Below are 10,988 nucleotides of genomic sequence, written 5' to 3' on the forward strand. Positions count from 1 at the left end.
ATAACACACACACTCATTCATATTTAAATCCTTATCACTATATAGTCTATAATTAAAAATATTTAAAAAAATCACCATATTATATCACATTCATTCATACAAATTTTACAGTCAACCTTTTGTATTTGCAAATACATATTTTGGCAAATGTTTTTAAAAAACAAAACATTTTTGGGGACCCACAATATCTTATCAACGGTGAACAAAGTAGAAGGTGCTGAAAAATAGGGTGAGTTCGAAGGTTCTCTCGCTCCAAAGCGAAGACAAAATGACTTCGCTCCAAGTCCTTCAAGCAACCCCACCCCACCTAAGCTCGCCCAAGACCCAGATTTCACCATTACGTGGCATCGAATCATGTTCAACCATGGCCGAGCTCAAGCAGTTGCACTCCCAAGTCATCAGGCTAGGCCTCGCAGCCGACAACGATGCCATGGGTCGTGTCATCAAGTTCTGTGCCCTCTCCAAGAATGGCGATTTGGGTTATGCTCTCCAAGTGTTCGACACAATGCTCCACCCGGATGCATTCATTTACAACACCGTAATGAGAGGCTACTTGCTATGCCATTTACCGAGAAATTGCATTGTTTTGTACTCACAGATGTTGCAAGACTCTGTCACTCCCAATAAGTACACGTTCCCTTCTGTTATACGAGCTTGTTGCAATGATGATGCTATTGGAGAAGGGAAACAAGTCCATGCCCATGTTGTGAAACTGGGGTATGGAGCTGATGGGTTTTGTCAGAATAATTTGATTCACATGTATGTGAAGTTTCAGTCTTTGGAAGAAGCTAGAAGGGTCTTCGACAAGATGCTCCGGATGGATGCTGTGTCTTGGACGACATTGATTACTGGGTACTCGCAGTGTGGTTTTGTTGATGAGGCCTTTGAACTTTTTGAGTTGATGCCTGAGAAGAACTCTGTTTCTTGGAATGCCATGATTTCCTCGTATGTCCAGAGTGATCGTTTTCATGAGGCATTTGCTTTGTTCCAAAAGATGCGAGTGGAAAAGGTGGAATTGGATAAATTCATGGCGGCTAGTATGTTATCGGCTTGTACAGGTTTAGGTGCTCTAGAACAAGGGAAGTGGATTCATGGATATATTGAGAAAAGTGGCATTGAATTGGACTCAAAACTTGCAACAACAATCATCGACATGTATTGCAAATGTGGTTGCTTGGAGAAGGCTTTTGAAGTTTTTAATGGTTTGCCCCATAAAGGGATTTCTTCATGGAATTGCATGATTGGAGGGCTAGCAATGCATGGGAAGGGAGAGGCTGCCATTGAGCTTTTTGAGAAGATGCAAAGGGACATGGTAGCTCCTGATAACATTACTTTCGTTAATGTCCTTAGTGCATGTGCTCATTCAGGGTTAGTTGAAGAGGGGCAACGGTACTTCCAGTCCATGGTTGAAGTCCATGGTATTGAGCCCAGAAAAGAGCATTTTGGCTGCATGGTTGATCTTCTTGGAAGAGCTGGGATGCTTGAGGAAGCAAGAAAGCTAATAAGTGAGATGCCAATGAGGCCCGATGTAGGCGTATTGGGTGCTCTACTCGGAGCTTGTAAGATCCATGGAAATGTTGAACTGGGAGAACACATAGGAAGGAGAGTAATTGAACTGGAGCCAGAAAATAGTGGTCGCTATGTGTTATTAGCCAATCTATATGCCAATGCCGGCAGATGGGAAGATGTTGCTAATGTGAGGAGGTTAATGAATGACAGGGGAGTGAAGAAGGTTCCTGGATTTTCCATGATTGAACTGGAAGGTGTTGTCAATGAATTTATTGCAGGGGGAGGGGCTCATCCTCAGACAAAAGAGATATATGCCAAGGTTGATGAGATGCTGAAATGTATAAGATCTGCAGGCTATGTTCCTGACACAGAGGGAGTGTTGCATGATCTTGATGAGGAGGAAAAGGAGAATCCTCTATACTACCACAGTGAGAAACTTGCAATTGCCTTTGGCCTACTGAAGACTAAACCTGGGGAAACTCTTCGTATATCGAAGAACTTGCGAGTCTGTAAAGACTGCCACCAAGCAAGCAAGCTCATCTCCAAGGTTTTCGATCGGGAAATAATCGTGAGGGATCGAAATCGTTTTCACCATTTTATAAGGGGAGAGTGTTCTTGTAAAGATTATTGGTAATGCTTTGTGGTGGTCAGCTGTAGAGATTGTCTTAACAAAAGAAATACATCTTACTTAAGATATGCTGTAAGCAAGATAGGTTCATCCAAATACTGAAATTCATTTGGTTGTGTTATTATTTTGATCAAATTTGTGGTTTTCTAGCACATGAGTTTATGATTTGTCTTTGATTTGACGATAATTTTATGCTTCAAATTTCTTCCGTGTGTTAAAAAAACAGTTTGTACAGAATTGAGTGAAAGACGTTTTGTCAACGATTCACCAAACCAGTTGTGCACTCACTGAGTCAAACTCACACAATTATATTGTGCAATAAATATTTGTCTTGAATTATTTAAAATATAAAAAAAAAAAAAACAGCTAAAAAGAACTCTGTGTTGGGGAGCCAAAGGCCAAAATTACCTTTAACCTTATTTCTTTATTTAATTTTTATATTTTTCTCAATCAATCATTGGTAGTAAATAGTAAAAATAAATAATATGTTTACCATAAAGAACAGAAACCCTGAAAAACGGCGGGTCGAGCAATCGAGTCGAACCTATTCCACTCGCGACTCACGATTCCGAACGATCCCAGCTCGTTCTTCTTCCTTCACCCAATTTTTCAAGTTTTCCCACCAATCTGACCCTCAAAAACCTAACTTTCCATCAATTTCTCCACTTTCGAGCGTATCAATCATCCCAAATCCAAATGCGTCTGACCCACATCGAAGAATTTTAGATAGGTCAATCTTTCTTTATGCCATTCGTTTTTTCTAACCCAGGTAAGCAGAATTTAAGCAACCATTTAGTTTTCTGAGCTGTGTATTTTTACCTGGTGTTCAGTGGAATCAGATTATCCCCTTTCTATATATTATTGTGTTAGAAAGTTTTAGCCTTAAATTTGGGTGTTAGGAAATTTCAGCTGTGGTTTTTATGTGATTAATTGCGAAAAAGTGAGCCAATTTGTCTGATTTTTATCTCATGCTTAGTCTTGTTTGGTCTCAGCTAGCTACCTATGTACAATGTTTGCTTTTTTTTTTTGGGGTACCATTTATTGTGGCTTTTTGTTGTTTCAAATCTTGTTCTGCTGCTTCAGATGCTGAGACAAAATTATTTTGAAGTGCTGGATTGAGTTTTTGAAACAAGTAAACCCATTTGTTGCTTTCCAAGCTCAGAAGGAGTTGCCCTTTCTGTTGAAATTTTCATTTGAACAGTTAAATGACATTTTAATATCAACATCTATTATAAATTTGTGAAACCCCAATTTTATTTGTGTGAATTATTTTGAGTTGGTTGTGTGCTAGGTCCAGAGTTCCATTAGTAACCAGTCCTTTTTCATATATTTTTTTTGTCGAAATCCTTTTTCATATTGTGTCAATGTATGAAGCACGTTTAAGAATCTTGCCAGCTATGTCTTTATTACTCCATGTTAAGCTTGAAAACATGTCATCTTACTGTCTTTCATGCCGAATTCTTACATATTTCTCATTTTTGCTCACTATGCTTTGGCCTATATGCTGCCCTTAAGCTAATGAACGAATGTATTTTTTTCAAACATCTCCTGCAGATTCCTATTTCCTGTTGCCTAACTCTCACTGTGGTATACACCAACATCCTCTTTACTAGTGTCATTGTCGGACCATGCAACGTTGCAAGATTAAAGATATTGACTTCTGTTAGTGCTGAGAATACAGCGAGTGAATTAGACAAGGGTAGTTTCTGATATACGTTCTTAAATGGTTTAAATTGACGGCCACAATGCGCTCCTCTGGACTTGTTGACCCTGGATGGGAACATGGCATGGCTCAAGATGAGAGGAAGAAAAAGGTTAAATGCAATTACTGTGGAAAAATAGTTAGTGGAGGAATATATAGATTGAAGCAACATTTAGCCCGAGTTTCTGGAGAAGTTACTTATTGTGATAAGGCTCCAGAGGATGTATACATGAGTATGAAAGCAAATATGGAAGGAAGTCGTTCTAATAAGAAACCTAGGCATTCTGAAGATATTGGGCAGGCATATTTGAATTTCCAATCTAATGATGATGAAGAAGAGGTGCATGTTGGTTATAGAAGCAAAGGAAAGCAATTGATGGGTGACAGGAATTTAGCTATGAAGTTAACTCCTCTTCGGTCATTAGGATATGTTGACCCTGGGTGGGAACATGGTGTTGCTCAGGATGAGAAAAAGAAAAAGGTGAAATGCATTTATTGCGAGAAAATAGTTAGTGGTGGTATCAATCGGTTTAAACAACATTTAGCTAGAATTCCTGGAGAAGTAGCACCTTGTAAACATGCTCCTGAGGAAGTTTTTCTTAAAATAAAAGAGAATATGAAATGGCATCGTACTGGAAGGAGGCAGAGACAAGCCGATTCAAAGGACATGTCACCTTTTGATCTGCAGTCAGACAATGAAGATCAAGACGATGACCAAATGGAAGCTGCTCTGCATCATATAAACAAGGAAAGATTGATTGATGGTGATAGGAGATTGGGCCAAAATTTGAGAAATACATTCAAGGCATTGCCTCCCAGTACTGGTTCTGAACCATTATTTAAAAGATCAAGGCTAGATTCCCTTTTCTTGACTGCTCCCAAGAGTTTGACACCACATTCTTACAGACAAGTAAGGGTCAGAACAATGTCAAATAAAATATCCCGCAAGGAAGTTATTTCTGGAATTTGCAAATTCTTTTACCATGCAGGAGTTCCTCTACAAGCAGCAAACTCCGTATACTTCCATAAGATGCTGGAATTGGTTGGCCAATATGGCCAGGGTTTGGTAGCACCTCCAAGTCAATTAATATCTGGTCGGTTTCTGCAAGAGGAACTTGCAACCATTAAAACCTACCTGGCTGATTATAAGGCGTCCTGGGCAATCACTGGGTGTTCTATAATGGCCGACAGTTGGAGAGACACTGAGGGTAGGATATTAATAAATTTCTTGGCTTCTGGCCCAAATGGTGTATACTTTGTTTCTTCAGTTGATGCCACTGAAATAGTTGAAGATGCTTCGAATTTGTTTAAGCTGCTGGACAAAGTGGTTGAAGAGATGGGTGAGGAAAATGTAGTTCAGGTATTTGGTTTTCTTTGTTTCTCATGTAGTTCCCCATCCCAAACTGTCATCCGCCAGCTGCTAACTTTGCTTTGCTTCTAATCCCCTATTGTGCAGGTAATCACTCCAATTACTCCTAGCTATAAAGCTGCTGGAAATATGCTTGAAGAGAAAAGAAAGAAATTATTCTGGACCCCATGTGCCACCAGTTGTATTGATCAAATGCTTGAAGATTTTTTGAAGATAAGATGTGTAGCGGAGTGCATGGAGAAGGGGCAAAAAATTACGAAGCTCATTTACAACCAAATTTGGTTGTTAAATTTTCTGAAGAGTGATTTTACTCAGGGGAAGGAACTTTTGAGACCGTCTATTACCCGGTTCGCCTCTAGCTTTGCTACCTTACAAAGCTTGCTGGACCACCGGACTGGTCTTAGAAGAATGTTTCAATCAAACAAATGGATTTCATCTCAGTGCTCCAAATCATGTGAAGGAAAAGAGGTGGAAAGTATTGTATTAAATGCTACCTTCTGGAAGAAGCTACAGTTTGTTAGGAATTCAGTGGACCCAATTATGCAAGTTCTTCAAAAGGTTGAGAGTGGTGACTGCTTGTCAATGTCATCTATATATAATGACATGTACAGGGCAAAGATTGCAATCAAAACCATTCATGGTGACAATGTACGTAAATATGAACCATTTTGGAGTGTTATAGAAAGTCATTGGAACTCATTGTTCTACCACCCGGTATATGTAGCTGCTTACTACTTAAATCCATCATACAGATATCGACCTGATTTTACGGCGGTAGGACAAACAATGGCTGCTTGTGATTTTATCATCATGTTGAGTTCTTTCCTAACCTAGATGTTAATTGTATGTAGCATACCGAGGCGATGCGTGGACTTAATGAGTGCATCGTTCGGCTGGAGCCAGACAGTGCAAGAAGGATTTCTGCATCTATGCAGGTAATAATTTTCTTATGGAGTTCATTATTTGCTTCCTGAATGTTTTCATATGTTGAGTTTATCTTCTTATATTCTCCCATTCTTTCAGATTTCTGATTACAACTCTGCTAAAGCTGATTTTGGAACCGAATTGGCAATCAGTACAAGAACCGAGCTTGATCCAGGTATAACATTACACTGCCATGCTACACATTTGAGAGTTCCGATACGTATGTATATGCATGCCCATGCATCGAGTCTCTGGACACATTACACATCTTCTCAAGCATTATTTTACTTACAGATACATTTCTCCTTTTCTTGCCTCTTATTAGCTGCATGGTGGCAACAACATGGGATAAGTTGCTTAGAGCTGCAGCATATTGCTGTGCGTATTTTAAGTCAGACGTGCTCGTCTTTTGGTTGTGAGCATAACTGGAGTATATACGATCAATTGTACAGTTTAAGAAATAATCGTTTAGCTCAAAAAAGATTGAATGACCTCATCTACGTACACTACAATCTGCGTCTTAGAGAACAACAATTACAATTACGAAGAAGGGCTGATAATTCGATCTCCCTCGACAATGTTCTGTTAGAGCGTTTGCTAGATGACTGGATTGTAGACGCCGCCGAAAATGACATGCTAGAAAATGAGGTATTTCAAGCGTAGATTCTATTTTTCCTGCAGAGTGGGTTAGTTACGTGCCAATGGCACTACAAGCTTCAATTTGCTGAGTTGGCTAACTACGAGAAATCCCTTACATTGTCTGAATCAAATTCTTTATTTTCTCTTTGTAGGAAGTCCTTTACAATGAAATCGAACAGGTTGATGAATACGAGAATGATATGGTTGATTATGAAGGTGTAAATGGAAATGCAGAGACTAGGAACGGATCAGTCGAGCTGGTAACTTTGGCTGATGCAGATATCAATCCTGCCAATGCTGGTGTTGCCACTGATGATGACGATGAAGATGATGAGGATGGCGATATAAACTTTTTCGATGATGACATGAGTGATTAGTCAGTTTGTAGATCTTCAACTAACACAAGAAGTAATGGCGGTGAGGCAGCTCTGCCATAGTTGTGTAATTATATCCCAGCCTTACTAGTTTTGGAAGTTACTACGTGACGTAAACAGGGCGTCCTTACATGTAATATTCTTCGACCTTTTTTCAAAATGTAACTTGGGCAGGTCATGGATGAATCACTGTTACTTAACCACTTTTTATTCACAATTTTCATAGCCTGGCGCTATTATCGCCTTCAAACTGCTCATCTCCCTATCATACTTTTCCCATGACATAAACTTACATGTAACAAGTGTATACTTCAGCTTATCGTGAGATGATATAGGCAATTTTACTATTTTTTTTGCCAAATATTTTCCAAATACTTTAAATAAATAAATAAAACGACTATGAGTGCCATGGGATGGGAGACAATGTGGCGAATGAATATGAGTTATGAAGGTGTTGGATTTATTTCGAAGGAAAGGAAAATATCACCCTTCAAAGCAGAAAAATGTAATTAAATAGAATAATTATTTCAAAGTGAAGAACTGGAAATTCCGAAAATCTCTTTTATGGATTGGGTGTGATGATCAAATTTTTGGGTGGACATGGAAAAACAATTACCCCAAATTTCAAAATCAGATAAGAATTTGATAAAATCCCACATTCCAAATTTCTAATAAACCCTAGACCTTTGTTGTTGGTTTTCTCTACTGGGCTGCTACTTTTTAGTCTGGCCCGCCCCATTTACCGGCCTGATCGCATGTAAAACGCCGAAAGAACGAATAACTCTCTTCGACGCGTCTCTCTTCCTACCGAAGCCTAGTTTTTTTCAGTCTCTCCTCTCTCGGCCGCTAAACCCTCTCACTCCGAGGCCATTGTCGTTGAAGCAACGCTGTTAGCTCCTGCCCTCTCTGATTCAGGCACCGCCAGTATGTTATCTTCTTCTTCTCACTGAGTTTTCAATGAATTTGGATCGCTTTGTGCTTATCAGGTTGGTACTGTTTTGATTTTGATTTCAAAAGTTGTGTTTTAGGATGCCGGAAATCAAGGCAGTGATTGGTCTCTCATGGGAGCCAAAGTTGCCGACTTTTTCATCAGCAGCTAAAAATGGAGGTGGGTCTGGTACCAAACCTCACGAAACTCACCGCGAAACCAATCAACTTTGGAAACCCAACACACAGCTTGTTGATGGCCTCTTTGTTCCACCAAATAACCCAACAAAGCTGAACAAGTTGCTTAAGAAGCAGCTCAAAGACACTGCTGGGACAAGTTGGTATGTCATCATCTCAACTCATTCTGCTTCTTTTGAGTCTTGGGTTTTATCAGAATCCCTTATGAAATTCACTCAGAATTGAACTTCTTATGTTTTTCTGTGTCCCCTGATAATTTATGTGATTTAGGTTTGACATGCCTGCACCAACCATGACCCCAGAGTTGCAGAAAGATCTCCAATTACTCAAGGTATGGTAACTCCTGTTTTGTTTCTGTTCTTAGTTTCCCTGGCACTAAGTTGTAATCATCTACATCCCTTGTTTACTGGGTTTTGCGCTTGCATCAGTATGAATTTTACTCTCATTATTGAGCTGTGTGTGCTTTAAAAATATCCAATCTTGTACGTTGGTTCCTGGCTTCCTGCATCAGCTGAATAAAATAAATTATAAGATCCTGTGTTTTTAGAATTTTTGGGACTTATAGTTAACCGTGAATTGCTGAAATTGGATCAATTTCTACTACCTTAGAGGTAATTCACATCGAACAGTCTGTCAACACTAATCTCTAGTATAGAAAACCTAATAAAAGCTAATCTAACCTGGAAGTTTGCATTTTATGGTACACTTACCTTAGCTTCATTCCAAGTCCTTATCAAGTTTCGGCTTTGACGGAAGTGAACCATTCTCAAATGTTAACACAGTCTATAGTAAGTGTCCTTTTTTCTTGTCCAGCTGCAAACGTTGTATGTGGGAACATTAAACAAGCTGATAATTCCTTGGAATCTGGAATCAAATCCGATATTTACTTCTTTTGCATTTTCCATGATTCCACTATTGTTCAAATTGTTTGTATTGTTAAAGTATATCAATTGGTATCTCTTTGAACTTAGTGTGAGTTATGCTTACTCATGCCCCAATTTATTAGCTTATTGACTTGAAGGGTTCATTCATTGACTTGAAGGGGTCATCCATTTGCGATCATTGTTATAATTATTAACCTCTGAATTTTATGCTCTCATTATGCTAAAAGGAAGTTTAGTCGACTGATTTGTTTTGCTAATGGTTACAGTTAAGGAATGTTATGGATCCAAAGAGACACTACAAGAAGGGTAATTCACAACCTAACAAGTATTTCCAGGTGAGAATGTAGTATATCAATTACATTACAATAAGCCATTCATAGGAATGTATTAGTATAGTCGTCACATTTTTCTTCCTTTGGTTGTTCATCAGGTAGGGACAGTGATAGAGTCCCCGTTAGATTTCTTCTCAGGCAGACTTACAAAGAAGGAAAGGAAGACAACCCTTGCAGAAGAGCTGCTTTCTGATCATACCCTTGGGAACTACAGGTGAGATACCCAGAGACATTCACTGTGTCCAAATTCTGAAGCAATACATTTGATTTAAGGATGATTCTATTGGCATCCCAAAAATTTTAAACTTTAGAATATTTATTGAAAAAAAAAAGTAAAATTAAATTTACCGATGATCATGGCGAGGTCATGCCTACCAGCTGGCAGCAGGGAAGGGGGTGGTGTGGGGGTAGGGGGATGTGGGACGAGGGATTTTCTCTTCAACTTAAAAACAAAAATTGAAAAGAGGAAATTTGGGTTTATAAAAGAAAAAATTTGGAGAGAGAAGGGTGGGGCTGTGTTAGCAAGTCTTGGAGTGCCAATAATCCCACATGCATTTAAATTTAGATATAAATATTTGAAGAAGTTGGGAGAAATCATATGATATGCAGCGTATTATGCTATAATGTATCTTTATGCTGTAGTTATGAAAGTTCAGTATTCTTGAAAAGCTGAGTATCTCTAGGAAATGCAAACAAACCTTTAACTATGCTGTTGTTTGTTTCATGAATCCACCTTTTAGAAAGCGGAAAGTGCGTGAGATAGAAGACAAAAACCGGCCGGGTGGAAATGAAAAATGGAAGATAAAGGGGAAGAAGTCGTATCAGCGTGCAAAGCAAAGAAGGCTCTGATATGTTTTCACTCTGACCAGATTTTTTTGGAAATCCACGGAGGCTGATAGGTTTCTGTCAAATCAGAGAAAGATATTGTTAATGTGTAACTGTACTAATTGAAGAAACATGTAGTTTCAAATTTTGATGATATGTTACCATCTAGCTCAGACAGTACGCTACTGAATAACATTAATTTTTGTTTTTGTTTTTGTTACATGGTTTGCAAATTTCAAAGGATCGAGCCTTCTTGTTAGTGGAAATTTTATTGATGATGTACTCTGTTAGCAAAGATGTTGAGGTCGTAAGAGATTAGACGATCACCCAGCAAGATTCTGCTTTAAGTGTGTAGCCAGATGGTGCACCTGGCTCTGGCATGTCATATCATCTTATTTAATTCTCTTGAGCATGCACAGGTACCTCGTCACCATGACTTGCAAAAGGGTTAATAATGATTGATCAACTTAGATCAATGAAAAGTTGATTTTTTTCCGCTAGTTTCTTGAAAGTTTATATTGAGTCGTGATTAGTTAGTTAGAATGAATATTGAAACTATTTCCATTTCCGACTTCTCTTGAATTTATTAATAAATGCATATTCAGAAATTATGTGTTACAAATGAAGAATTAATTAGGGCTAGGACAGAATCACTATTTGGGAGAAGCACCTCCAAG

General features: G+C 38.7%; 3 protein-coding genes across 5 annotated transcripts; all 3 read left to right on the plus strand.

Annotated features, from left to right (window-relative positions):
- Positions 1–252: 252 nt before the first annotated feature.
- On the plus strand, positions 253–2,286 carry LOC117614860 (pentatricopeptide repeat-containing protein At5g66520-like). The gene has a single exon (XM_034343781.1). It carries the CDS (start codon positions 269–271, stop codon positions 2,141–2,143), a length of 1,875 nt encoding a protein of 624 aa, XP_034199672.1. The 5' UTR covers positions 253–268; the 3' UTR covers positions 2,144–2,286.
- A 379-nt stretch (positions 2,287–2,665) lies between these two features.
- On the plus strand, positions 2,666–7,362 carry LOC117615887. Of its 2 annotated transcripts, none has more exons than XM_034345059.1 (7): positions 2,666–2,906; positions 3,692–5,199; positions 5,296–5,982; positions 6,060–6,143; positions 6,232–6,307; positions 6,458–6,780; positions 6,924–7,362. In XM_034345059.1, exons 2-7 carry the CDS (start codon positions 3,883–3,885, stop codon positions 7,146–7,148), a joined length of 2,712 nt encoding a protein of 903 aa, XP_034200950.1. In that variant the 5' UTR covers positions 2,666–2,906; positions 3,692–3,882; the 3' UTR covers positions 7,149–7,362. The 2 variants fall into 2 exon arrangements, with proteins under 2 accessions (XP_034200950.1, XP_034200951.1); XM_034345060.1 differs by having other exon boundaries at positions 5,296–5,856.
- A 471-nt stretch (positions 7,363–7,833) lies between these two features.
- LOC117613830 (rRNA-processing protein fcf2-like) lies at positions 7,834–10,589 on the plus strand. Of its 2 annotated transcripts, none has more exons than XM_034342420.1 (6): positions 7,834–8,069; positions 8,163–8,413; positions 8,541–8,601; positions 9,421–9,489; positions 9,585–9,700; positions 10,227–10,589. In XM_034342420.1, the coding sequence occupies exons 2-6, from the start codon at positions 8,175–8,177 to the stop codon at positions 10,333–10,335; spliced, it is 594 nt and encodes a 197-aa protein (XP_034198311.1). In that variant the 5' UTR covers positions 7,834–8,069; positions 8,163–8,174; the 3' UTR covers positions 10,336–10,589. The 2 variants fall into 2 exon arrangements, with proteins under 2 accessions (XP_034198311.1, XP_034198310.1); XM_034342419.1 differs by having other exon boundaries at positions 7,837–8,069; positions 8,174–8,413.
- Positions 10,590–10,988: the final 399 nt, after the last annotated feature.

Source organism: Prunus dulcis, chromosome 1, assembly GCF_902201215.1.
Source record: "Prunus dulcis chromosome 1, ALMONDv2, whole genome shotgun sequence".
Taxonomy (NCBI): domain Eukaryota; kingdom Viridiplantae; phylum Streptophyta; class Magnoliopsida; order Rosales; family Rosaceae; genus Prunus; species Prunus dulcis.

Coding starts and splice junctions, on each gene's coding strand:
- LOC117614860 (XM_034343781.1), top strand. CDS start 269: ATGACTTCGCTCCAAGTCCTTCAAGCAACCCCACCCCACCTAAGCTCG.
- LOC117615887 (XM_034345059.1), top strand. CDS start 3,883: ATGCGCTCCTCTGGACTTGTTGACCCTGGATGGGAACATGGCATGGCT. Junction 5,200..5,295: donor GTGAGGAAAATGTAGTTCAG/GTATTTGGTTTT, acceptor CCTATTGTGCAG/GTAATCACTCCAATTACTCC. Junction 6,308..6,457: donor AAGAACCGAGCTTGATCCAG/GTATAACATTAC, acceptor GCCTCTTATTAG/CTGCATGGTGGCAACAACAT.
- LOC117613830 (XM_034342420.1), top strand. CDS start 8,175: ATGCCGGAAATCAAGGCAGTGATTGGTCTCTCATGGGAGCCAAAGTTG. Junction 8,602..9,420: donor AAGATCTCCAATTACTCAAG/GTATGGTAACTC, acceptor TAATGGTTACAG/TTAAGGAATGTTATGGATCC. Junction 9,701..10,226: donor CATACCCTTGGGAACTACAG/GTGAGATACCCA, acceptor TCCACCTTTTAG/AAAGCGGAAAGTGCGTGAGA.